This window comes from Ceratotherium simum, chromosome 19 (genome assembly GCF_057802395.1).
Source record: "Ceratotherium simum simum isolate JZ-2026a chromosome 19, ASM5780239v1, whole genome shotgun sequence".
NCBI lineage: Eukaryota > Metazoa > Chordata > Mammalia > Perissodactyla > Rhinocerotidae > Ceratotherium > Ceratotherium simum.
This window is the reverse complement of record NC_141918.1, coordinates 51,996,977-52,024,904: the sequence shown is the minus strand read 5'-3', so window position 1 is coordinate 52,024,904 and position 27,928 is coordinate 51,996,977. Positions and strand designations below refer to the sequence as shown.

The window sequence follows — 27,928 nt, the reverse complement described above, 5'->3', positions numbered from 1 at the left end:
GTGTTCTAAGTGATTGCAGTTTCTGTCTCTCTCCCTTCCTCTCTCTCTCCCTCCCTCCAGTCTCAGTTCTATTTCCCTTTAATTTCCCCCACTTCTCCAGAGTTTTCATCATAACATAGAATTATGAGGACATCACACCATTGCTGAAAATCCTTTAGGTTTATCTCCTATTAGATACCCATGTAACATGGTATAGAGGCTTTTCACTATATAAACTCTATTTGCCTTTCCAGTCTCGTATCCCTCCAATCCACTGACTACAGTTTATCTAAATAAACATATAGAGATCCCTAAGAGTTTGCATTTGCCTATGATTTTATAAATTTTTATGTGCTTCTTTTTTTGCCTGAAATGTCCTTTCCCATCTTGTCTTCTCAGTGAACTCTTGCACATCTTTCAAGCTTCTGTTAACACTTTCCCTTTGGAATGGTGCCTGACCCCACAGTAAGGCATCCTCGTCTCTGGACTCTCACTGTGCTATGTACAAATCTTTATCATAGCTCCTTTTACAGTGTCCTGGGAAGGATCTCACTCCTTGAGAGAAAACACTGTACCCTACCCATCTTCATACCTGCAGTGCCTGGCACAGTACCTGACAGATGACAGGTTCTCAGGGAGTAGTTGCTGAATGAGTGATATGGTAGGAAGAACTCAAGATTCCGAACTAGGTCATCTGGACCTGTGCTGCTTATATACTTCTCTGTGTGATTTTGATGGCGTTTCCTCGGGTTTTAGTTTCTCTAATCTGTGAAGTGAGGGAGTGTACCTGGATTTTCTGTAAGGGCCTCCCCAGCTTTCACACTCTGTGGTTGACACTATTCCCTTTTATAGAGGTTGAAACACATATTTTGTCTGATCACAGAATATATTATACAAATTTAAGAATATTGAAGAAAGGAGAGATTTCACATAAAAATCTGAATTTCCACTGTATTTTGACAAGGCAGAAAACGTGACTACTGTGTATCGGGCCAGTATTCCTAAAAGTCTGCAATCAGCTTTAGCTGAATCCTGCTGTCCCTGAAGATGGGGTGTGTGCCTTCCACTTGGCCAGTGTGCGCACCTCCGTCCATCGCCCCCTCCCCACCGAGGCAGAGTGTAAGTCTCTGCTCATTGTCACACTTGCAGTGTAGTTTTCTTCAGTCAAGAGGAGAAAGAAATATTCCTTTTTCCCACTTCTCTGTTAAAAGTAGAAAAATGAAAAACAAACTGCGAGACCCTTGTATTTCTTATCCCAGGCTGACCTTACTTATGAATATATATGTATGTATAATTCCAAACAACCTAGAATTTGCTCAACTCAAAATGCTCTTTTTTTTTTTTTTTCCATTAAGTGCATCTGGAGTTTTGACGTCCTGATGATCCTTTCAGAAAATAGTGTTGCCTTAATACAGGCAAAAGCCAAGCCAATCTATCTTCTAACCAATTTGCTGAGGTATTTCTTTCACCTGAAGCATTTGATGCTGTTTATCTAACACTTACATTCTGTTTGAATACTGCATTTATTACGAGAACATTCTCTGCTCTCTTCAAACACTGTGAAAACTGCGCCCTGCCCTTCAAGGATGACTTGTATGTGCTACGAACACCTGTCTACCAAGCGAGCACACGGTGATGATTTCCCTTTTCCTTCATTGTTCCTGCTGGGGTTGCCTATTTGCGCCCGCACTCTCTATGGCGCTGTGAATACAGTCTACCGCAGTTGAGGGTTAGCCAACAAAGCAGGCATGAGCTGACGGGGCGGGCAGAAGACGCGAGGCTAAGGAGGCTGGCATCACCCTGTAAAGAAGACAGCTCCCCTGCATTCCCTCCTCTTGTTTTTTGCACGCAGGGTGAGGCGTTCCCCCTCGGCACGTCAGGCCTCAAAGAACACCTGCTCTGCAATTTTGCTGGTCCCCCCATCACTCAGCTTAGAATCAGAGGGGGCGGGACAGGGCTGTCACTCAGCTCCGCGGGCCAATGGGAGGGGAGGAGCCGCCTCCTTCCCAGGCGTATCGCGGGCATGCGCAGTGGGCGTCTGGAAGCCACCGCCCATCAGCTGAGAGCTGTGGCTGCGGACTGTGGGTCCGGGGTCCAGCGGCCGGAGGCGGAGGAGGCAGCCGAGGAGGTCGGGGTAAGCGGGCGGGGGCGGGGGTCCCTGCGCCCCGGGGGCGCGCCGGCCCGGGGCTGCCGCGCCTCCTGGTGGGCGCGCGTGGTCAGGGGCCGCCGCCCTGCGCGGTGCGGCGGGCGCTGCCCGGCCCCGGGGCGCCCGCTCCCCTCGGCCCGGGCCGGCGCGGCGTGCCCCGGGCCCGGCCGGCCCCCGCCTCCCCGCGCCCCGGGCCCCGCGGCCGCGCCCGCGCCGGGTGGGGCGGCGCCCAGCCCGCCCGGGCAGCTCGGGAATCCAGCCTGCGCCGCGGGCGGGGCGCGGGCTGCCCTCTTCCTCTTTCTCGCTCGCCCGGGAGAAAAGTTCTCCCGCTGGAGGGGAACTGAAAATGCGGCGGCGAGGGCGCCCTGCGCGCTCGTTCCGAGCCTCGTTGTCGCCTTTTTTCTATTTGGCGTGATGACTGGGACACGCTGACTTGCTTTGATCCTTTCGGTGCCTGTCATTAATTGGTTTACATAAAGACCTTGACAGATATATAAAATATTTCCAGCTGCCCCCTCCCCCCTTGTTTTTTAGGTTGTTAGTTTCTTTAAATTCAAACAACAACAACAACAACAAAACATTGCCTTTCTGGTCAATTGCTGTATTTTTCTCTCTCGAGTGTCTTAGATTTGCTTGGCTCTTATATACATACAGTAATTTTTGTTTAATTCAGATCAAGGTATTCTGACTATAAATATATATAATTTAAACCTGGCAGAATCTGGAAGAAAAGAAAATGCTTCTGAAATGCTCTGCGGTTCAGTAATGTTGGAGGTGGACGTGTCTTCTGGGGGTGGCCTGAGCGATAACTGATGTGGTAAACTGTGTCTTGTGATGTGGACAAGCCTCTGCTTTGCAGGCCACTTGGAGAAGTGCGTCTGACTTGTGACTAGTTAAGAATTACGGTTTAGTTTCAAAGAAGATAATATAATACCGTATTAACTCAACATCTGTGTCATTTTTCCTCAGATATTTTACTTCTGCTCCCCATAACACAGTCAGTCCTAATTTTGGTTATGATCCCAAACTTTAGCCAAGTGCTGTGGGTGAAAAGTAAATTCTATAAAACACCTGCAGTAAGTCTGAGTAAAGTTTGCCTCTGATTCCATTTAATTTGAAAGATTAGTGTGTGAAAGGGTGAAAAATAATCCTTAGTGTTGTGACCTAAACCCAAGTAGTAAATAGGATAACGGATGGAGGAGCTGAGCTCAAGAATGCAGTTAGTGTAGTTATAGAGAATGCTGGTGTCCGGAGAGGGATCGCCATCACATTCACGGAACATCTGTGCACCCTGCACTGTGGATTCCACAAGATGACAGGGTTGTCTCTCTCGTGTCTGTATTCCAGAGGTGGGGTAGATAACAAACTGTATACTAACTAGATCGTTTTAAATGGTGATCAGTGCTATGGTGCAGTAAGTTAGAGAGATCAACAGAGAGTGGCAGGGTGGTGATCTCTCACTTCACATGGCAGTGGTCACGGAGGCTTCTCTAGCATGTGATGAGAGCTTGCTGGGGAAAAGAGCCAGTCACCGGGATCGTGGGAAGAGCCTTCTAGGGATAGGAAATAGCACCCAGCAAAGTCCCCAGGCAGCAATTGGCCTGGGACATCAGGATCTGAAAGAAGGCCCTGGAATTCAGTGTCTTAGAAATGGTCATATTTAGGGGCTAGCCTGGTGGCGGAGCAGTTAAGTTCACATGCTCTGCTTCTGTAGCCCGGGGTTCACCGGTTCGGATCCTGGGTATGGACCTACTCACTGCTCATCAAGCCACGCTGAGGCAGCGTACCGTATAGAAGAACTAGAAGGACATACAACTAGGATATGCAACTATGTACTGGGGCTTTGGGGAGAAAAAAAAAAGGAAGAGGATTGGCAACAGATGTTAGCTCAGAGCCGATCTTCCTCAGCAAAAAAAAAGAGGATTGGCACGGATGTTAGCTCAGGGCTGATCTTCCTCAAAAAAAAAAAAAACAAACAAACCCTACCCCTCTGGGAACTTAACATTTTGGGGCACGGGGTGGATGGAAGTCTGTTGCTTTACACTGGTGCTCACCATTAAGAAAGTGAAACTGTTTCTATTGCCCTAAGAGAGTGAGATTTCTTAAGGGAAATCTTCATGGGAAGATTCATGGGAATCTTAAGGATTCTGCATGTGTCCAGTAGTAACTGGGGGTGGTGTTTGACAGTCATGATTCCATGTTAAAATTCCCTTTGTTCTTTCATTTGTGCTCTTTAGAAAGTCTTGAGAGGACGCTCGTGAATACAGTCGATCCTCTGTATCCGAGCGTTCTGCATTTGCAAGTTCAACCAACCGCGAATCGAAAGGCCTACATGGTTGCGTTTGTGTGAATGTGTACAGACTTCTTTTTCTTGTCATTATTCCCTAAAAAATATAGTATAACAACTATTTACATAGCATTTACATTGTGTTAGGTATTATAGGTAATTTAGAGATGATTTAAAGTATATGGGAGGATGTGCAAATACTACACCATTTTGTATAAGGGACTTGAGCATCCCCAGATTTTGGTATCTGTGGGCTTTCTGGAACCAGTCTCCCAAGGATACCAACAGAGGACTGTATTGCACTTTGATTCTCTTTTTGCTTCTTTCTCTTCATAGTGTTTATATATCTTCATAGAAAGGTAATTATTGAGATGTCTAGATGAGCACTGTTTAATAGAACTTTCTGCTATGATGGGAATGTTCTATACGTGAGCTGGCCAAGCCACTGGCCACACATGTGATATTTGAACACTTGATAGTGCAGGTATAGATAATGAGTTATTGTTATTCTGAGCAGTAAAACGAGGGATTCTGAATGGGCTTTCGGAAGTACTCAGCAAGAGAACTGTGGTGTGTATTAGCTCTGGCCTGGGTGCTGGAGACTGATGTGGGAAGCAGGCGCCAAAATAACTTGGTTGCATAAGTCTCTATGCAAAGATAAACTTTTAAGTCAATTTGTAGGTAGCTGTCTGTCCATGTGTATATTTTTTTACAGTAAAGTTAGTCATTTGGCTCCTTTATTTCTCATATCTCATCATGAGAAGAGCCAGCCACTGTTGTACTTAGATATCACTGCTAGCAGAATGAGAGAGAAAGGAGTGAACTCTTCAGCTGTGTTACCTTGATCCATGTGGGTACTTATCCCAGGCCTGTTTCCTCATCTTTAGAATGTGTTTAGCAAAACTTGATACAGAGTCTGCAGAAAGATGGTAAATTTGGTTTTTCTTAATTGAGTGGGCTCACCTGTCCTTAATTTTGTTGTACAGGGAAGCAATGTGGTTTAGTGTTTTAAAAATATGGGCTCTAAGGTTTAGTTTCAAATTTTAGCTCTTTTCTTACATTAAGCAAGTTACTTGTTCTCATTATGTCTCAGTGTCTTCATGTGAAAAATCAGAATAATAATTGTACCTACCTCATAGGCTTGTTGTAAGAATCAACTGAGAAAATAAATGTAAAAGTCCTAAGCCCAGTGCTTAGGAAATAGTAAGGTAGCCGTTGTTAATCTTGTTGAACTTGTGTGTATCTTTCTTTTCCATCATTTGCGTATTTCTTTTTGTTCTTCATTCAGCACTGAGCTGAGGTGACCATGGCTGTGCCCTTTCTCTAAGGAAATTCCAGCCGAAAATCCAACAGTGGTAGCTCTTTGAATGAATGGAGCCCAATTATGTCACCAGCAGGAACTTTCTCAAATTTAGTTGCTTGAGTAAAGGGATGAGAAAAACTGGTAGTGTTTGTAGCTGATTGGTTGATTCTCTGAAGAGGAAAAAAGGGGATCTGGAAAGGAAATGGTGAGAAGGCTTAGACTAGGCTTGCGTGAGTTTTGAGTGTTAAGGGAGATGCCGAAATACTGAGCTTGAAGTGTCAGGACTCCGTGATTCTATTATAGAGGGAGGGGGTAGGCCTCGACTGATAAGGTGGTTGTGTGGCTCTGATGCAGGCGAGGTTGTCATATTCTGTTGGTGCTGGCCCTGCAGATGCAAGAGCAGATGCTACCTTTCCTCTGTGCACAGTGGAAAAGCTCTTGGTCCCTGGATGTGCATTATCTCATTTTGATCCTGGAAGCAGGCCCAAATGCTAAGTGTCTTGCCCACTGTAGACATTTCCTGTTGCCTGTTCCACTGGCAGCTGAAAAGGCAGTTGGCGGGTTCCTGTAGTTTCGAAGACACTAAAGGGAGTTGAGTGTGACTTGGAGACTTGGATGTAAGACTCATTTGTCTATTAGGCGTATTTGTGTATATGGATGGGGAAGTCCCCCTAAGAGGGTACATAAGTAAGAAAAAGGAACATTTCCTCATTCAGTGTGTTTGTGTTGGCTGTGAGCCAGTTTTTCTAGAGATCTGGTTGATAAAGGGAAAGGAGAAAGAAAAATGTTGTTGAGCCGGGAGAAAATAGGCTATATCCATGCCGTGGGGTATTATTTGGTAGTGAAAAGGAATGAAGTATTGATACATGCTACAACGTGGATGGACCTTGAAAACATGCTAAGAGAAAGAAGTCAGTCACAAAAGAACACATACTGTATGATTCCGTTTGTATGACATGTACAGAATAGGCAAACCTATAAAGACAGAAAGTAGATTAGTGGTTGCCTACAGCTGGGGAGGTTGGAGTGACTGCTAATGGGTATGGGCTTTATTTTGGGGATAATGAAATGTTCTAAAAGTGATGTGGTGATGGTTGCACAACTTCGTGAATATTTTAAAACACCATTGGATTGTACACTTCAAATGAGTGAATTGTATGGTATGTGAATTATATCTCAATAAAGCTCTTAATGAAAAAAAAAAAAGGATGCAGAATTTAAAGATCCAGTTGGTGGTTTACAGGATGCTTGGGATAGTTTTGGTCTCATTGAATCCCCAGATCCAGTCTTGTTCTCTCAAGGCCCCAGCTCTTCAGGTGGCTGCAGGCCCAAGTCCAGGGTGACCCAGAAGAGAGTTTATTCCTGCCGCCCTGCTGCAGTGGTTCAGCTGTCTGAGTTGAGGTCTGAATTTACCCTTTTATGAAATTGGTTTTGGGTCTATCTCTAGGACTTGGTGAGATCCGAAGGGCCCAGAGTAGATAAATGGGACCTGTAGATCAACGAAAGAGAATGGAGAGCATCTAAAAGCCCCCAGGAATTCCAGGGTGGCCACACATGTTCCACAGTGCACCAGAGTTTCAGGCATGGAGCCAGTTCTTTTCTACCCGCCTCAACAGTTCAGCCTTTGTACCTCCTGCCAGTACTGACCCTTAGAACAAAGACACCTATTTCCTTGTTGCCTCTTCTCCTCTACCAGAAATCTCCAGTAGTTTCTTATTGCAACATAGCCAAACTAAACCCAGCATCCAGGGCCGGCCCTCTTCTGTGATATGAGTTTGGTAGCAAGCATGGGTAGCTTTGGAACCAGGACCCTGGGACTGAATCCTTCCTGCACCTGGTGGGTGAGTTGGGTTACTTTCCAGTTACTTAATCTTAAAAAGCCACAGTTTGCTCCTCGTTAAAACAAGGTTTGTTTGCTACTACCTACTTTAAGGGGGGAAATTAGACATTGTATGTGAAGTGCTCTTCATTTCACAGATGTATAATAAATATTAGCTCATTCCTCTCTCTCCCTTTCTAAGTTGTCTCCGTCTTGTCCAAGCCGTGGGTCATCTGACCCCGTGCTGGCCAGGAACCTCCCCTTCCTGTGGTAAATGACACACTGCGGTTGCCCCATCCACGTGTTCTGCGTCTGTCTGCCCCAGGCTTCACATCTTTGCCTCTGTTGTTTCCTAGACCAGTCATACCCAGGTAGCCAGATCTTGCATTTCTGTTTCATAAATTCTTTCTAGAAAAGGGCAGCAGTGATGTTTCCTTTTTGTAGTTCCCATCACCTTTGTCTAGCACATGACCTTTTATTCATTTGTACTGCTGTTGTTGTTTTACATTTTTAACTATCCTTTCTCCTAAATGACAAACTTGATTTGAGCAGATACTTTATCTCTGCTGTTTTGTTTGTTTCCTTGCAACTCCCAAGTGCTCAGTTTTGTGCTAGGCGTGTCACAGACTCTTAGTGGAGAGTCAGTTTACAAATCGACTGCCTGCAACTTTGCGACATTCAGTGCACGCGCAGTGAGGAGTGTAGGAGTGTTGAAATCTTTGCTGTGCACAGTCCTGGGCTCAGGAACACCCCTTCTCATTCTTCTTTCCAAACGCTGAGTGGTGTGGTGTGGAGTGAAGAAGAAAAGAACTTCATCTTACCTCCTTCCTGGAGCGTTACCCCAGCTTTGCTTCCTATCTTAAGACGCTGGCTTCTGGGAGAGGGGAGCTGTTCTTGCTCTGTCGGGATTGTGTGTGATGAGCATTTTACAGGCCATTCCTTTTTTTCTCACTTGTCGGCTCTACTCTCTCAAATTTGACCTTCTTTCCCATTAAACTTAGAGACCCATTAGTTGTATGTTCCTGAGCTCCTCCTGTGTGTGTTAAATTAGATATAATGAAATTTCTGAGGATAGTTTGATGTCTCTGTTCCGTTTAGTAAATATTTAAATACCTGTTCTGGTGCCAGCCCAGTGGCATAGTGGTTAAGTTCACGCCCTCTGCTTCGGCCACCCAGGGTTCGCAGGTTTGGATGCCGGGTGCAGACCTCTGCACCACTTATCAAGCCATGCTGTGGCAGGTGTCCCACATGTAAAGTAGAGGAAGGTGGGCAGGGATATTAGCCCAAGGCTAGTCTTCCTCAAGCAAAAAGAGGAGGATTGGCAACAGATGTTAGCTCAGGGCTAATCTTCCTCACCATAAGTAAGTAAATAAATAAATACCTGTTCTGTGCCAGAAGTTGTTTTAAATGTTGGAGAAAGAAAGATAAATAGCATGTGGGCCCTGCCTTATATTTGCTTGCAGTTTAGTTAAGGAGAAAGTGTATAAACAATTAACATTATGCACAGAAAAGGGACTTAATAACTCATCCTTAGATCAAAGAAGTTCTCAAAGGGAATGTACAATTTGAATCTTATTTTATTTTTCTTTATAATTTTATTTATTTTTTCCCACAGCCCCAGTAGATAGTTGTATGTCATAGCTGCATATCCTTCTAGTTCCTGTATGTAGGACGCGGCCTCAGCATGGCTGGAGAAGCGGTGCGTCGGTGCGCGCCTGGGATCTGAACCCCGGGCCGCCAGCAGCAGAGCGTGCACACTTAACCGCTAAGCCACGGGGCCGGCCCTGAATCTTATTTTAATTTTTTAAGAAGTTTAACATGACTCTGTCCTTTAAAGTCCAGTTTTTTTGTATAGACATGAGAGTTCTACTGTTTGATGTGTTCCTTTGCTAGATTTCAACCCTGTTAGGTTAATCAGAATTGTACTTGTAACCTCCCAGCTTGAAAATTTGGAAAATGTAAGCCAATAACTTTAAAAATACAATTCTGTGACTTTTCTTTTATATTATTTAGGTGACTGCTTAGAAAACTGCACAGCCACCAACAGCTGATGAAATTCGTGAACAAGCACATTGACCATGTCTTACACTCCAGGAATAGGTGGTGACCCTGCCCAGCTGGCCCAGAGAATCTCATCCAACATCCAGAAGATCACACAATGTTGTGAGTTGAGTTTTAAATTGACTTCACTGGTTGTTTTCAATTTTTAACTGAACTTGGCGGGACTTCCTAAAAGGACAACTCTAGTGATTAAGAGAGGGAGGATATTCCTCTAAGAAGAGATTTTAGAAGGTTAGAACTCTTTAGAATTAATATAAGAAATAATTATATTAGAGGAGATAACACATTGCATTTTTCTGTAGAGTAAATAATATGCGTAATTTCATTAATGAAATAAAGATTTAAAAGGATAGATACTTAAATTTGCTTTCAAATGATCTGGTTCTAGATGAGATTAATGAGACTTGACAAGATCTCATAGGTTTGGAACTGGGGAACACTAAGCACTTAAGCAAGAGCTTAAGGGACATATGTTTATTAAAAATAAAATCTGACTGGATATGGTTTAGGTTAGTTTTGTAAAGGGTAAATACGTGATACATTATTCAGGAGCAAGGCAGAACTAAGGAGGAGGGCTTTTAATCTGCTGAGGCAGGTACAGAAGATAACTACCTGGATTCCCCACAAATTATCCTTTGCTACACCTGTGGAAGACAGAATACTAGTAGACTGATCCAGTGTGGCATTTTATTAGAAATTATTACTCCTCGGAATATATATAAGAAAAAATCACTAGCAGATTTGGCCTATAGATTTTGTTTTGTTCCTCAATCACAGCTAATCACGTACCTAGATCATTCTGGTCATCTTGCTGTCAGTATTTTGGCCCTCTGGCTTTACCTAAACTCTTTCAAAGCGTGGTAATACAGTTTTATTTGCCAGCCTGCTTTGTTAAGGCTATGCCTTCACTAGAATGTGTTCACACGCTGCTGAAATAAAGAATGTTTTCAGATGACCAAACTCTGTTACCTTATCTAATCATTAACTTCCCAACAGTTGTTACTCTACCTGAATGATTTAAATGAAATGTCAGTGTGTTTTGGAGGAAAAGGGAGTAAAATTAGATAATAGATGGTTCTAAAAAAGTGCCCCTGTGAACAGCTATGTAAAACACCACTTATTCTGATATGGGATAGTTCTTGTTTTCTTCAGCTATGCTTAGAGGAGCAAGGAAGTGAATGACCTGGAGGTCTAGTGTTGTCCACAGCAGGGACTACAGGAGTGGTACGTCAAGGATGGGACATCAGGGATGTTCCAGTTTGTCCCGGGGTACCAGCATAGGCTCTGCCTTGCCCTTCTGGCTTCAGATCTATTCTAATAGTAGCCGTAGAAGAGCCTCTTCTTTTTATGGCTCCCTTGCTGCTGATTAAGAAGTCCTGGTCTGCCTCAGGCTACCTGTGTGAAAATGAAGAGAGTTTATAATTTTAATATACATGTGTGGAAAATCAAGACCTTTATGCAAAAAAAGGAGGCCAAGAGGCCTTCCTCCAAAGAATAGGGCAGGTATCCTGAGTTGGGAAAGGTAAATGGGGTCAGGAATTCTGGGAAGAAGATGAGGAGTGACTGTAATGTACTCGGATGATGGAGGCAGTAAGCACTTGGTGGTATGAAAGACACATGGATTGGAGATTGAGTGTGAGCTTAAAGTGGAAGGAGGTAGGAGTTCACTTACAGCAGGTCGTGCTCCCTGAGAAAGAGATTAGTGGGTCCAACCAGATGAGAAGTGATAAATCCGGCCGGAGTTGCATATTCGTGGCGTAGTTGATAGCTAAGTATGCGACTACATTGCATTTTGGGACAGTCTTGAAGTGTGTGGGAAGGTGGCGATGAGACTCACGACTGTGCCTTGGGGAGAGTTGTTGAGAAGACCGGGACTGTTGAGAAGATTGGAACTGTTGAGGACTGTTCAGCCAGGAGATGGACGGTATAGTCACCACCTTCAGATACTTGAAGCACTGTCTTGTGTAAAACAAGACAAGTATTCTGCATGATCATAAATGCTTCCATAAATGAACAGAAGCTGCAGTAGTCAGACGTAAACTTGAGGGGGAACAAGGGCTTTTGAATAATCCAAGTTGTTCAGGATGGGGTTGGGTACCTCAGGAGGAGTGCGATCCTTGCTCCTTAGTGACCAGCATACGGTGGTCAGCTGTTTCTCAGGTCTGTTATTAAGAGTTTTAAACACTGGAATAATGGTTCAGACAAAGTGACTTTTAATTTTGGTATTCTGACTTTATTCATTCATCAAATAATTTGTTGAACACCTGCTCCTTGCTAGTCACTGTTCCAGATCCTGGGGGTCTAGCAGTGAACAAGATTGACAAGGCACTGCTCTCATGTAGTTTATAGTGTAAGGAGAAACAGAGTGAAAAAAAGACCTTAAATTAATGAACAACATAATTTCCAATGAAAAAATAAGAGTTATGTGAGAGCAGGTGACTAGGGGGACACTGCCTTAGCCTTGATGGTCCCTGAGTGAGGATGAAAAGGGGTTGGTAGTGAGGAAATACTGGGCAAGAGCATTTAGGTGGAGGCCACAGCTGATATTAAAAACAGTTGAGGCAAGAGTGTCAGGAATGAAATCAGAGAGGAGCTGGGCAGGTCACCTAGAACCTTGGAGGCCACGTAGGGAGTTTAGATTTCATTCTAAGAGACAAAGAAGACACAGTCAGATCTGTGCTTTGACAAGATCACTTGGCTGCTGCTTAGAAAATAGACTTTGGGAAATCGAAGGGGGACACAATGGCCATCACAGGAGTCTGATGAGAAAGATACTGGCTTCCCCAGGGTGGTAGCAGTGGGGACAGAGAGAAGTGATGGATGTACTGGGGAGGCAGAGCCAGCAGGACTTGCTGATGAGTGTGGGTGGGGTGAGAGGGAAAGAGAGGAGTCCAGGATGAGTGCCTGGTTTTTGCGTTGAGCAGCCAAGTGGATGGTGGTGAGTATGAACTGAGGTGGAAAGGACTAGAGTTCGGAAGAAGTGGGGAGAGTTTTTGTTTTGGCTAGGTAAATTTCAAGATGTCTTTTAAACACCTAAGTGGCAATGTCAAACATCTAGTTTAGATATATGAATTTGGAGGTCAGAGTGTCATCAGAGTATAAATGGTATTTAAAACCGTAGGTCTAAAATAGTCACAAAGGAGTGAGTAAAGGGAAGAGGGCTGGAGCATTAAAAAATGTAGAAGTCGGGGCCAGCCTGGTGGCGTAGTAGTTAAGTTCGCGTGCTCCTCTTTGGCAGCCTGGGGTTTGCCGGTTCAGATCCTGGTCACGGACCTATGCACTGTTCATCAAGCCATGCTGAGGTGGTGTCCCACATAGAGCAACTAGAAGGATGTACAGCTATGACATACTACTATCTACTGGGGCTTTGGGGAGAAAAAAGGAAAAAAAGGAGGAAGATTGGCAACAGATGTTAGCTCAGGCCAATCTTCCTCAAAAAAAAAAAAAAAGATGTCAGGGAGGCAAGGAAAAAGCAGCATAAAGAATCAGAGAAGAACTGCCAGTGGGGTAAGAGGAAAATCAGAATATGGTAGGTTCCAGAAATCAAAAAAAGAGTGTTTCAAGAATGAGTGAGTCATCTTCTGTGTCTAATGCTGCCGAGAGGCTGAGTAACATAAAAGCAGAGAATTGGATCTGGCAATATGATGACTTTGAAAAGAGCGGTCTCATGTCCATGTTCCAAATATAGATGGAGGAAGAGAGAGAGAAGACCTGCCTCTTGCATTTGAAGAGACTTCCCAAATCCCACTCACCTCTGCTTATGTTATTGACCAGAACTTAGACAGAATCATCTGTCTACACTTAGCTGCTTGGAAGGCTGAAAACATCCTTGAGCTGTGTTGCAATGTGGTCACTAAAATTGGGCACTGCTCCATTTGAGAGAGAAGGAGAGAATCAATATTTATTAGGCAACTAGCAGATTCTACCATGGAAGTAGAAAGAGTGTCAAAGAAAGGCTTGCATTTTTCCACTACAAATGGGAGAGTCTAGTGAGCGTATAATTGCAAAAGAAATGTGTTTGGAGGCGAGAGGAGAAGGGGAATGGATCACTAACAACTGGTTCACCTTTCGTCCACTGTACAGGGTCGAGGCAGAGTGTGGTGTGGACAGTAAGTGTGATGGGCGAAGCGGGGAGAGTTCTTGTTGGAGTGGGTCTACTTTTAAACAAAATAGGAGACAAAGGCATCGGATAGAGAATGGACTCCTGTAGAAAGAGAAAATGGACTACCTGTAGTTTTGACAATCTAGAGAGTGGATGTACCAGGGAAGTAGAGAAGGGTTGTGTGGCAGGTTGAGTACTCATTTGAGATTCGAGGGCATGAATTTAGTGAAACCAGTCATCACTGTGTGTTTTTTCTGATTCTGAGATTCAATACCTAAATGATTTAGATAGAGTAACTTATGGTAAGGCACCATCCGGTGTATGTTACTGATGAGGGCTGTGCAGAAATCACGTGGATGTGAAAGACAGAAGTGTGAAATTTCAGTTCACTTTTTTTCCCATCCGGTAATGCTAATAATACTGGATGTGATTGAATAATATGGTACTTGGTACCACATTTAGGTGCTTCTCTTCACACTACATTTACATCTTTTGAATTTGTGTCAGTACAAATGACCTAGTTTTACAGAAGACATCTAAAGAGAAGGTGCTGTAAGGTATTACCCTTGTAGTCAGAAGGTGTGTATCTGTTCAGCTATACTCAAGTCTTCCTGAGCACTGCGGTGGGGAAAGCTCATTTTCATATCAGGTTTGATTAAGATCAGTGAAAACTTGTAAAATATTGAGTCGGGTGGTTTAGTTTATACCAAAAAAGAAAATAGCAACCAAAAAGACTTTTGGTTCTTGGAGGAACCTAAGAATAACATTTAGTAGGGTAGAATTTTGAGGCTTTTTTAAATAGTATACTCTGGTAGCTCTATTTTGCAAAAAATAGGATAGATGAAACAAAATGTTTTTAAATGTGTATTTTTTTTCCCCATTAAACTCCTTTTTGTTTAAAATAGTCTGTAGTCTTATTGATTTGCTTTACTAGTGAAGTATTTAAACCATATTGCAATAATATAATTTATATTAAATATAAAATATTTGTTGTAAATACTTAGACATAGAATTATATTAAAATAATATAACCTTTTAAGAATAAATAATAAACAGGTATAACAAATTGGACTTTATTAGGAATTTCTTGGTGGAGCATTTAAAATGATTAAGAACATATTTTTATGCTATGGGAGAAAGTGTCTGTTGACTCTGTAACAGAGTCAGCAAGTTATTTGTGCCTCCAATGCCCCATCCTTTGCCCGTGGCGCTGACGGGATTCTCTGTCGCTGTCCTTACCATGGCATCAAGTCTTTCTCAACCCAGTGCTCCAGGCAGTCATTCCCAGTAGACTAGAGTTAGCGTGCAAATAAAACCACTTGTTATCCCAGCTCTAGAAGATCATAATGCATCAGAGATGCTCAGATTTAGTTCTCAAGCTTTGGATCGAGACGTTCAAAAGTAACATTTTTATTAGCAGTATCTGGAAATGAGATATCCACCCATTTACCTTTTATCATCTGTCTGTATTTTCTTTGAGACAAACTCCTGTCTGTGATGTATAGCACAAGGGTAAGCAAGCCTTTGTGGGTTCAAAAAGCTGAACCTTTTATGCAAGGTAAACCAGAGTAGGATATTCACAGGGGCCATTCCTCCTTGCACGGACACAAACCATATAGAAGAATGTATTCGGGACACACAACTCATGTTTTTGAAAGAAGCAGAATAAATATATTGAAATGCATCACATAATTAAAGATTGAGGTTTTTTTAAACTTTAAAAAAAATAGAAGTATAATATATATCTTGAGTAGTACAGCAATTATTAGTGTATCACTCAATGAATAATCTGTTACAACACGACACATGTCAAGGAGAAGAACATCACCAGTCCCCTGAAGACCTTCTCATGCTTATATCCCCTCCATGCTCTCCAAAGATAACCAGTGTCCTGGTTAATTTTTCTAGTTTTTTTACCTTTAATAAGATTAAGGAATATGTGTTATGTTGAACTTCTTTCTCCCATTATGTTTGTGCAATTCATCCATGTTGGTGCATTAGCTCAGGTCATTTATTTTCATTACTGAATACTATTCCATATTCAAACATACCACAGTCTATTTTTTCTCCTGTTGGTAGACACTTGGAGTGTTTCCATTTTTTTGCTTTTTTTTTTTATTATGAACAACACTTCTCTGAACATTCTTATACATTCTTTTGTTGCACGTGTGCACCTGGGAATTGGGTTCCTGCGTCACAGGATATGTGTATGCCCAGCTGTGGTGTAAATACAGCCAAACAGTTACCTAAAGTAGTTGTACTGGGTTGTCCTTCCACCAGCCAGTCTGTCAGTTTATTGCTCCAAATCCTTGCCAATATTTGGCATTTACAGTCTTTTAAATTTTACCCATTTTAGCCAGAGTTGTATCTCGTTGAGATTTCTATTGTAATTCCCTGATTAGAATCAGACTTTTCAGAATGTCGCTAAGTTGGGAAAATCAGTGAGACAATAGGAAAAGTTTCTAGTTAGGCAAGCTGTATATGTGTGCATGCACATTTCCCAAAATCAGATCCAAATGGCAGTGTGACCTTGAGTAAGCTATTTCACTTTCCAGGATATGATTTTCTTATATATATTTCCTGTGGGCTGGATTATAGTCTTTTCTAACTTTAACAGGCTATATAATTCTAACCCAAATTTTAAAGAATCCTGAAAGATCTTCTAACATACACAGGGTTATTCTCTTTGTTAAGAGACCAATTGCCATATCTGGACCCGCAATGCGTACTTTAAAATCTCGTAGTAGAAACAGTCATTCACAAGACCAGCTAGGGTTCCACTGAGACATGCATTATTCCTAATCATCAGGAGATGGGCGAGTTGCAGTCACAAGGGATTGTGGTGTGAATCATGTCAGAATTAACTAAAAACTAAGTTATGAATTGAAGAAAATTGATAAATAGAAGTGACAACACCTGACCATGAAACATAGTCCTTGAGGTAAAATTTTCCCATATGGACATATTATAGTGAGTCTTACCACCAGTGCTAATGAGAATTCTGGCATTTGAATTTTTTTTAAAGGATTATCTGAAAGAGGAAGATAGAGGCTAAAAGTTAGCCTTTGGAAAATGAACAAAATAGATCCATTGGTAACATAAGATATACTCATCTGGATTTATGAGTGCAGAAGGTATCTGCTAAAATATGCGTAATTTATCACGTGGGCTTATGTGTGTGTGTTTCCCAGAAGATTTGGGAAGGCAGAACTTTCTAAGGAGGCACAAAACGTGTGAACTTTTAAGCCCACGTTATAAAGGTTAAGAGAAGGTAACTGAAAGTGTTTATGTTGAATCTTCAGTGTTTCATTTTTTATCATTTATCTCCTGTAGATTAAAGCTGTTAATTCAACACAGGCTCGTTTAGAGTTGAAAAAAATATTATTGGTTTCTCCGTGTTGTAATTAGCTTCTCATTTTGTGTGTGTACTTCTCGTTCATTAAGAAGGAGCAGTGCTTGGCTCCTGTCCCCATGAGGTTCCTGGGACTTTGAGATGAAGTGAAGTCTGTGTGAAAGGGTGAGCCCCTTTGTGACTTCTGAAAACGAATACGGTTCCTTTACTGCGAGTTTGATGGAGGGGACGCTTGTTTTTGCATCTGAACGGATGACTGCACTAAAGGGAAGCTCATTTCGCCCAGGTCTCTTTTTTGGTGCCAGGGCACGCTTGTCTTGAAAACAGCTGCAGTGCTGAGAAGGTAATGAAGTTACTGGAACTGTGTATTAACCCAGGAATTGGGGATGTTTCTCTTTTTTCTGAGGTGGTCTTTGGATGGGCATTGGTGGATGGGAAGGCAGTTTATAGAGAAAAAGGAGTTGCAAATGTGTTTTCTCTCTTCTAAAATGCCGTTTCATGTATCTACTTGTGACATCACCTGTCTGAGAATATTTGGTTGGGTTTTTTCCCCTTGAAGAGAAAGACTTCAGGAGCTTCGGTTTCACTGTTGCGATTTTCTTCCTGCCTGAGGTATTGACATAGGATGGAGAGGGGTGTGGAAGTGAATGTCTTATCTGGGGGGGCTTGAGCAGAGAGCGACAGCTTTTTCTCCTCTCTGGTGACTTTTCCTGCATGACCAACCATGAGTGCTGTTTATCACTGAGTGTGAGTGAACTCTTTTTGTTTGTTTTATGAACTAAAACCAGAAGATAGGCTCCAGGGTGCCTCAGGGAGCTTTATCACATGCTCCTCCTGTGTGTGAACCATCCCCCTGCCTCTGCCCTGAACATGGACTTTCTTACCTTTGGTTCCAACCCCAAGCCCTAGCACTATGAGTCTTCACCCCCATAGTCAGTCTAAGTCCAAGTCCTCTTGGTTCTACCTGCCGTATTTGTCCATTTCTCTCCATCTCTGCTTTCACCACCCAGGTCCAGCCACCATATTTCGTCTTTGCCTGGCTGCAGCCTCCACATTGTTCCCCCTGCTTCCATCCCTGCCTATCCACAGCCTGTTCTCCACACAGTAGCCAAGTGAACTTTGAAAACTATAAATCAGATCACGTCATCCCACAGCTTGAAACTCTACAGTGACTTCTGGTGGCACTTAGAGTCCAATGCAGATCCCTACCATGCCCCACAGCATCCTCTAGGATCTGATCCCTGCCCCCATTTGCCATCTCCTGCCACTCTCCCCCTTGTAGCTGCAGCATTCCAGCCACATTGGCCTTCTTTCTGCTTCTTGAACAGTTGAGTTCATTCTTACCTCAGGGCCTTTGCACTTTCTCTTCCTCTGCTTCAGAGAGCTTCCAGATCTTCACATGATTGACTCCTTGTGGGTGTTCAAGTCTCAGCCCAAAGGTCATTTCCTTAGAGATGTCTTCTCTGACCCATCACTTTGCTTCCTCCAGTCATTCTTTTTCTCGTTAACCTGTTTTGTTTTTATAATGCCTTTTATCAGTAAGTTAAACTACTAAAATTACTTATTTTTTTCATTCCCTACTAAAATGTCGGCTCCCTGAGAGAAAGGGCTTAATATGTCTTGTTCACAGCTCTGTCTGTACTAATGAGTCAGCCGTCAGTAAAATTGAAATGAATGACCTCAAGCAGGTTACTCAGTGTGTCTAAACTACATTTCACTATTTTCAAAAGGTAGGGATAAGTGTGCCTCGAATGTAGGAGCCGTTGGGTAAATGTTCATTTCTTTCCTCTCCTTTGACCTCATGGCCGCGATCTCCTCTCACTCACTTGGTAATAAGATGCTGGCTTGTGGGGTTTTTTTGTATTTCATCTTTTAGTCTTTCTGTTTTTTTCTAAGTGCCAACATTTTTTTCCCTTACCCGCTCTATAATCTCTTCTACGGCAGGGGATCAGTCTTTATGCATAATTATGTTCCTCAAGGGCTTTGCATACAGAAGCTGTTAAGGATTTGTTTTTTGACAAAGGTTAGAACAGAAAATTTCAGAAAAGGGAATTTTGTGATTCCAAGATGTGACACTGGAAGGAAGGAAGACAGTTTAATAAGGTGGGAAGCCCTCAGATATCCTGACTGGCATGTAAAATTACCTTAATGAAGAAGAAACAAGGGTACAGAGAAGTCTTAAAGGAAAGGCGCATTACCTTCCTGTAAGCTTGGTCCTTAAAAAGAAACAGTTATTAAATGTGAATGATGGAGTGAGAAGGGTAAAGAAATCAAACTACGATACATTGATGCATTCGGCATTTTGAAACTACTGGGGACACTTCACCTAGCGGGGAGCTAGGATTGCTGCTTCCTCTAGTTGAAGGGTTGTCAGTTGGAAGAAGGTCTCCCTTCATTCTGTGTGGAGTTAAGGAGTACAATAAGCGACAGTAGAAGGAAGTTAGAATGGTCATGAGTGGTCCTTCCAGCGTGGCTCTCTGAGGATGCTGTGGACTGGTACAAGTTACTCATTTATAGAGATGTTTGAGCTTAGATTGAACATACTCAACAGGTATGGTAATTCATTCATGAATACTTTTTTTCACTTTCCCCTCACGTAAACTCTGTGAAGGTGCTTGTTATGGACTGAATTGTGCCCTACCCCCTGCGAAATTCATATGTTGAAGCCCTAACTCTCAATGTGACTGTATTTGGGGATGGGCCCTTTATAGAGGTAATTAAGGTTAAAAGAGGCTGTAAGGGTGGGGTCCTAATCCTCTATGACTGGTGTCTATATAAGAAAAGGAGGAGACACCAGGAGACACAGGCACAGAGAAAAGGCCATGTGGGGACACAGCGAGAAGGAGGCCAAGCCAAGGAGAGAGGCCTCAGGAGAAACCAGCCCTGCTGGCAGCTCGACCTGAGACTTGCAGCCTCCATCCACAACTGTGAGAAAATAAAATTCTATTGTTAAGCCACGCCATCTGTGGTGTTTGGTTATGGCAGCCCTAATGGACCAGTACAGTCCGCATTCCCTGGCGTGTTGTCCTGGGATTTAAAGTTATGGGAAACCCAGATAACGCTGAAGTTTGCTTTTAAACCCCGAGATTCTACACTTTGTTGTAACTTAGTGTATTTCAAAAAGTAATGTGCATCACTGTGCTTTGGAAGTTGTTATTGATCACATGATATAGAATGAGAAGAGATACTAACTTTTGGGACTTTAATGAAAAACTCAGCATTCCAAAGGATGTTTCCATTTGCTAAATAACACATTAATCAGAATAGTTGAATATAGAAATACCTGTATTAAACATGCATTCGCTATAACATTTGCTTCTATTTGAAGCCATTACTGATAATCGTTATAAAGGTAAGCCAAGACTGATAATGTGACATCAGTTGAATTTCAGTGCTTTTCTACCAAAATTGCTTGCCTGTTAGAGTGTTTCTCCTCACTGGCAACCGAAGGAAAACAGCTTTGAAGTCAATTTGCATACTCTTGTTTAATAATAAATCTAAACAGCTACAGAAGTATTTACACATTAATTATATTCTTTCTTTTTTTTTATGAAAATGAGATCATACTCTACATATTTTTTTGCTGCTTGCTTTTTCTCTCTTCTATATTGGCTGCATAGTTTTCCCTTACATGAATGTGCCGTACGTCATTTAACCAGGCCTCTGTTAGTGGACATTTTATCCTAAGATTACTTGTTTAAAAGTTGGAGAACTTACATTTATGCTGCTTCCACAAATGAATCCTTCTGAGTTCTACATTTGTGATGCTGACTATGTGATAAAATTCTCATATCTGTTTCCACACTCTATTTATTTAAAAATTATTATAATTATTACTAGATTTTTTCCACTATAAATATATTTAATACACTTAGTAACTGAATTACAGAGTAGCTTCTCTTTCATTAAAGTAAAGTTCATGGTTAGCTGTGTAACGGCCACTCAGCCTCCCCGTGATGCTGCCTGTCTGCACATTTTAGTTGCTCGGTGCTGATGTGCGAGCTGGACAGCAGAACTTATATATAAGGAAACCAAAACTAAACAGCTGGGCTGTTTAGTTTTGGTTTCCTGTCATGGTTTTGACAATTCTTGTCCTCATCTCTTTGACTCTTTTTTTTTGTTTTTTACCAATTACTGAGCAATATATTTGATTAATATTTTTGATAATATTTTGATTTCCTTTTATACTTATTCCAGATGGGGTTTTTTTCTTAAAGCAGTTATTAAGCTAAATGGGGAGGCTGGTATCTGAACCCAGGACAATCAGATTCACATAATGCTGTGCATTTGAGTCATGGTTTGTATTATATCAGGGCATTACTTGTGCATCTCTGTGCATGTGTTCATTCCATGAGTATTTATTAAGCACGTGTGATGTGCTAGGCACTGTCTGGCTGCTGGAGATATGTCAGTGAATAAAATAAACAAAACACCTGCCTTTATGGAGTAAACCTTTAGTGAGAGAAGACAAACATAATATAAATAAGTACATTATATGGGGTATTGGAAGATGTTAAATGTTATGGAAAGCAACAATGACAACATACCAGTGGGGATCTGGTATCCTGGAGAGGGGATTGCATTTATAAATGGGGTACCCGGGGAGCCAGGATGGGCCTTACTGAGGAGGTGATAGTTAATCAAGTATTTAAAGGAAGGGATGGTACATGCAGGAGAGTGAACAACATAACTACCTCTGATGTTCACGCTGGGTCAGGAGGCAAGTGAAGACATGGGGGAAGGGGTGGTGATGTGAGAGGAGTGGCAAAGTGGTGGGACCACAGGTGGTAGGTCCTGGTGGGGCAGAGGCTGCTGGAGTCAGGGTGAGGGCAAGCTGGACCTACAGGGGGTGGGAATTTGTAAGTGGTGTATATGAAACTGGGATTATGGAGGAGTTACAGTTACTGGTGATGAGAAGGCATTTAGTATGATCTTGGAGTTCGTGACTAAGGTAGGATAGAAGACAAGATCATCTGGGGAGAGGTGTGCAAAGAGCTGAGGCCAGGATGGTGGAAGGATCATCGATGTGTATTGAAATCACCAAGAATTGAGGCAGGAGTCGGAAGCGACAGTGAGCCGGGAGCTAAAGCCATTGGAAAGTGAGGGGTGTAGCCTGAGCAACCCCAAGTGACTGCAGCTGTGGTCCTGATGGTGGGGCTCCTGCCTTCTGTGTGTCTCATCTCTCTTGTGCTCCTTGTCGTTCAGTCTTCGTTTCTGAGTTTGTCTTGCTCTTTCCTTCCTGAGCTCCTCCCGTTTCTGCGTCACCAGTGCCTATTGTCTGACCGTCTCATCAATGAGTTCTTTTGTGATCTTCCTTTAAAACTGCAGTTGCCTCATGGAGTTTTAAAAAAATTTTGTGGCTCTCTTTTGGGTTATAATTTTCACCTTATCTGCTTTGTGTCAACATTTTTTTCCTGCTGCGTTTTCTTTGTAGGGAGTTTGCTGTTCTTTTCCACAATTCTTTATAGTCTTTTGTGTGGTTGCTGTATCTGTTCCTTTTTTGCTATTCAGTGGAATGAGTTTGATTTTCCTGGCAGGAGATTGCTGTGAGGAGAGAGGGCTCCTTTCTCTCTGTCCTGCCCTGAGGAGGCACTGTTTCTTTCTCCATCTGCCTCTGAGAACCTCGCCTGGTATAGAAGGGCTTCTCCCTCCATCCTGATGTCCGCCTGTCACTCCACTGGCCCCCAGATGCACAGCCACCTCTGTCTAAGGCGTCCATCTCCTCTTAGAGGAAGGTGGTACTTTCAGAGATCAGCAGCCTCTGGGCCCCTGAGTGTGGTCCCAGCCTCCCCCAGCAGAGTGCCCAATTCCTTCTCAGCCCTGCTCCTGGTCCCACTCAGGGTGCAGTCATCTTCTGGAAGTGGGTATTGGCTGGTGACATCTTGGAGCTCTTCCTCCCTGTTCCCCCCTGCCATCCCTCTTATTCCCCACCCCACCCATGTGGCTTTCCACTCGGGAGCTGCTCTTTTCTGTCGCTTTTGGCCACATGTACATATTTTTGAGTGTTTTTGGTCTTAATTTCTCTGAAAATATAACTTTTTTCTGGGTTTTCTTTTCTCTTCCCTCTTTGTTCTCTATGGCTTGAGGCAGGAAGAAGAGGGAAGATTCAGAAACAAACTTCTAGCAGGTTCCCGTAGGAAGCAGAACTCCATTTTCAGGGTTTTAGCAACATCTGAGTCGCAATGTCTTGGCAGATAGAACTGATCAGGAATTAGGACTGAGCTATGGGAACCCCTGCCATGTAAACTGAAGGTGAGCTTCCTGATGGCTCCAACTCAGCTGCCTCTGGAGCAGAAGGAGGATTATTGGGCCATCCAGTGGCTGACAGGAAAGAAGCTCTGCAAGGAATTGGGCCAAGGAGGGATCAGGAAGGGTAGAGGCCTGGAAGGAGGAAGCCTTCCCCGCAGGCAGGTCCTCACCTGTCTTTGCTGTTTGCTTCACCTCCTCAAGGGGCCACGTCCTCCTGGGCGTTTGTTCCTTCTGATTCTAGACTCTCAGAGCAGGTAAACAGCAGGTCCTGTTGATAAATGTTAGGACTGAATATCTTTGCTAAGAGAAAGCTTGCCATGTTCTGGCTGTCTTACAAATCCAAAGTATTGTTTACGTGCAGTTTTCAAATGACTTGTTTTTGTACTTTCTTTATTTTTAAGAACCACGCCTTCAGATTTAAGCCTCTATTAATCTACAGTAGCTTTAAAATGCCCTGAATTTCCACTTTGTTAACCTGTATGCCTTTCTACCTTTGAAGTGTCTGGGAAGAAAACCAGTGAGAAATTTGAGATTAAATGTGTTCCACACTTGAGGTTGCTTCATGGAGGCGGGATGTCCCTGCAGGTGATCAGTGCTGGGAAGGAGAGGGCCGCCAACCGTGGGCGGGGCCCGGGAGGCACAGGCCCCGCAGCAAGCTGCTCGGGACTCCTGCTTTAGAAGGTCTTTCGCCTTCTCCCAGCCATTCTCCTCGCCACGGTTCACAGCGGTCCTTTTACCCACAAAGAAGATAAGCTCCCTCTTCGCGTCACAAGACAGAGCATGAGATAGACGGCGTATTGGAAAAAAGCCCACAATTATTTTAGTAGCTTTCTTTCAGATTCTCTCGGGAGTTTTTCTGCTTGTGTTGTGCTTTTCAGAATTATAATACGCTTTTGTTGGTTTTTCTCGATATATGAAATAGACCAATTCACTTGATTTTTTTCTTAGACCCTTTTTGTGTTGTGGCTGATACAGATATTTTCTCGTGATATGTTATCCCGTGCAGCTTGTACTCTGTAATGGACCTAATGATCCTAACTCTAATTCTAGTCAGCTTACCAGAGACAGCATCTTGTGTTCTGTAGAGATCTCTGCCATTTCCAAAATGTTTTCGTGTATGTAGTCCTCCAAACCACCATTTGAAACAGACAGAGGGTTTGATAGATGAGGAGAGGGTTGAGTCTAAAACAGAGTTTGTTTCTTTTAATTTTTAGTTGTGTTTTTTTCCAGTTCAGTTTCAGTTCTGTCCCTTGTGTTCGTCACTGTCAGGTCGTAACTGACTCTTCCCTCTTTTTTTGTGAGAGAGATCAGCCCTGAGCTAACATCCGTGCTAATCCTCCTCTTTTTTTTTTGCTGAGGAAGACCAGCTCTGAGCTAACATCTATTGCCAATCCTCCTCCTTTTTTTTTCCCCAAACCCCCCCAGTAGATAGTTGTGTGTCATAGTTGCACATCCTTCTAGTTGCTGTATGTGGGACACGGACCCAGCATGGGCGGAGAAGCGGTACGTTGGTGTGCCCCCCGGGTGACTCTTCCCTCTTAATTGTGGGATATCACTGTCCTGTGTCAATTGATATTTATCATTATCTCTGCAACTCTCGTAACTTATCAAGATTATTAAGTTTTAGTACTCCCCTAAGGCACGGTTCACATTGGTCAGTTAAGGTATAAGAATAAGAATATTCTCATTGTTCCTTTCTGACTTGCAGGAGAAAACCGTGAACCACTTTGTACTGTTAGCTCTCGTTTATTGAGCTCTTCCTGTGTCCACTACAAGGTGCCTACATGCGCTGTTTTCAGTTGAAGTTCATGATGAGGGGAAGGAGGGGATTCCCTCACCATTTGACTGTTGAGGCGGTTACTGCCTGGAGAGATGAGGTGACTTGCCCAAGGTCAGCCGCCAGGAAGAAATGAGGTCAGGCTTCCATTCAGGCCGTCTGGCTCCAGGGCTGCTCGCTGGTCAGCAGTAGACTCTGCTTCTTCCTCAGTGTGGTGTGGGTGAGACTGAGTCAGAACCTCAGAATCCCTTGTCCAGGGATTTTCTAACTGATTTTTTTCCCTATGATTGGCTGTTACAACTCTGAGTTATTTTGGGTTGAACAACAGACATGTTTTGTGCTAAAAGAGAAGGTAGCTGTATTCTGTTCTCTGTTATTTGGAGACACTTCTTTGAAGGTGCTTCGTGGTCCAGGGTGCCCCCCACAGCCCAGCCACCCTCACTGGTCAGACAGCATCCTCTCTGTCCTCAGTGAGCTCTAACAGGTTGTAACATTGCATCGCCCCTGATAGATACCGGCTGCTGCCTACAGTTTAGGATGAAAAAATATTCCTTGCTGTGAAGCATTGTTTTGTAAGTAATCCACTAGATGGCAGCAGACCCACGTGGAACAGAATGGATTTTTGATCATGAAGAGCCAGAAAGGGGACGGTGCTGGTTTTGAAGAAATAATAACGCACCTTTTTTGGATGTGTAGGAAATAACGTTCTCTTTATGTTATGGAAAATGTCATATATTCTTTAAAGTCACCTCTCTAGAAGTAATGGTACAGATAGTTCCAAATGTAGATAAAAAGTAATTTGTTCATTATATTCTTGTAAAGGTGCATACTTCCGTGTATGAGGTGAATTTTTCTTCAGGAAACTGTTTATGGTTATGTAAAGAATTCATTCCTTAATTTTCATGTTTCATGAGGTTTTTTTTTTTCTTTAAAGCTGGACATATGCCAATTAAAATTGGATATGACTGTCCTATAAATTCACAATACCCTAGGCCAGATAATGAAATGAAACTCTATAAAACTGACTTGGGAGAAACTAGGAATGATTATCAGTTTTTCCATATCACCATCCTGTTTGTCATCTGTCTAAAAACGTTTTTTTTGTCTCCCTCTCTCTAAACCAATTTTTCTTAAACATTTTTGAACATGGTCAACTTGGGTATGCCAAAAGATCTTATGAAACCACTATCCTAGTATTCATATCTTCCAGAAGAAAAAGGACTAGAACATAGCCCCAAACTGGAGAGTAATAAAATAGCAGAGTAGTGACAATGCAGCAGTTTGTCGGTAGTGCTGTTGAGTGGATTCCGATTCCCAGCAACCCTGTGGACAGCAGAGGGAACCTGGCCCGGTCTTTCTGCGCCATCCTCTCCCCTTCCGTTGCTGTATCAGACAGTGCTGGGTGGCCAGGTCCTTCTTCCTAGTCTGTGTTAGTCTGGAAGCTCTGCTGAAACCTGTCCACCATGGGTGACCCTGCTGGTATTTGAAATCCTGGTGGCAGAGCTCTCAGCATCACAGCAACAAGCAGCCGCCACAGTATGACAACCGATAGATGGGTGGTGTGGTTCCCTGACCGGAAAACGAACCTGGGCCACAGCGGTGAGAGCACCGGATCTTAACCGCTAGACCACCAACAATACGGCATTTACTCTACAAAGATGTTCATCCAATACAATGAACAAGTAACTGCAGTTCTGTTTTTAAATTAATGTGAGAAAAGGAGCAGTTGAAAATAATAACGTACACAAGCCAGCACCTCTGATGTAGTGATAACGTATTCTTTCTGAAAATTACAGAAATTCAACTCAGTACACCTGCACATTCAGTGGAAGATTTGCAACATTGTTAAGTTTTGTACAAGATAGACTTAGTAACATAATGAGTACTTAGTAACTCAAGTAACAGGCTGAATTGAGTTTGTAAATACAAAGTTTTGGTAGTTTTTACTAATTTAGGAGAGGAATCGGTCAACTTGTTCTGTAAAGGGCCAAATAGTAAATATTTTAGGTTTTGCAGGCCACATATGGTCTCTTGCATATCCTTCTTTTTTGATGATGTTGTTTTGTTTTTTGTTAATTCTTTATAAATGTAACAACCATTCTTAGCTGGAGGGCTGTGCAAAACCAGGGTGTCGGCGGCCGGCCACTATCTGCTGACCTCTGATGTAAGAGGTTAAAGCTAGTCATGTGTAAAATGATGTCTCTGGAGTCTTGCCAGTTCATGAGACCTGATGACAAGACAGGCATTTATTTCCTGATCAATTTAAGCCAGAAAGAAGGATCCTTGTGATCACTGGTGGGCCATGAAACTTACTGTGAGCACGGCTTGAAGCACCTAAGTGTCCCAGCTCAGCTTCTTTGAATTCCTGGGTCAAATTAGCACACACTTATTTTTCCTTTGTTTGCTTTGGCAGCTATTGTGCACCTGAATTATGAAATAATCTTTTCAAAGGTCTTTTGCTTTCAGCCCTTTTAGCACACTGAAAAATACTGTTTGAAAACCAAGAAATCTACATTCTAATCCCAGCTTGTCTAGTAAATAGTTACAGTTTCTTAGACAAGTCAGTTATTCTGCCTAGTTCTCAATTTCATTTATAAAATAGGATTGAACTAATGCCATTTAATATTTCTCCTAAATTTGGTTCGGTAATTTCAAATGTATGTTTCCATAGGCCCTTTATCACCTGATCAGATGATACCTTTAATTGATCCTCAAGTTTAGAGCTATACAAATTAAAGGAACACAAACCAATCAGCATTGATGTCCAAAACCGCTCCGCTGTGCCTGGTCCATAGTGGATGCCCTGTAAATGTTTGTGGATGAATGAATAGTAAATGAGCATACCTGTCTTTC

At 42.8% G+C, this 27,928-nt stretch overlaps 1 protein-coding gene across 4 annotated transcripts in view; it reads left to right on the top strand.

The window, feature by feature from the left end:
- Positions 1-2,023: 2,023 nt before the first annotated feature.
- The window catches only part of STX7 (syntaxin 7), a 48,671-nt gene continuing 22,766 nt past the window's right edge, over positions 2,024-27,928 (top strand). For 3 of the 4 annotated variants that reach the window (XM_087444127.1, XM_004422327.3, XM_087444128.1), the window contains exons 1-2: positions 2,024-2,113; positions 9,548-9,697. In XM_087444127.1, coding sequence (XP_087300253.1) covers positions 9,613-9,697 — 85 coding nt within the window. In that variant the 5' untranslated portion in view covers positions 2,024-2,113; positions 9,548-9,612. Of the gene's footprint in view, positions 2,114-5,457; positions 7,117-9,547; positions 9,698-27,928 lie in introns of those variants that run through there. The other variant, XM_087444126.1, reaches the window with a different exon arrangement.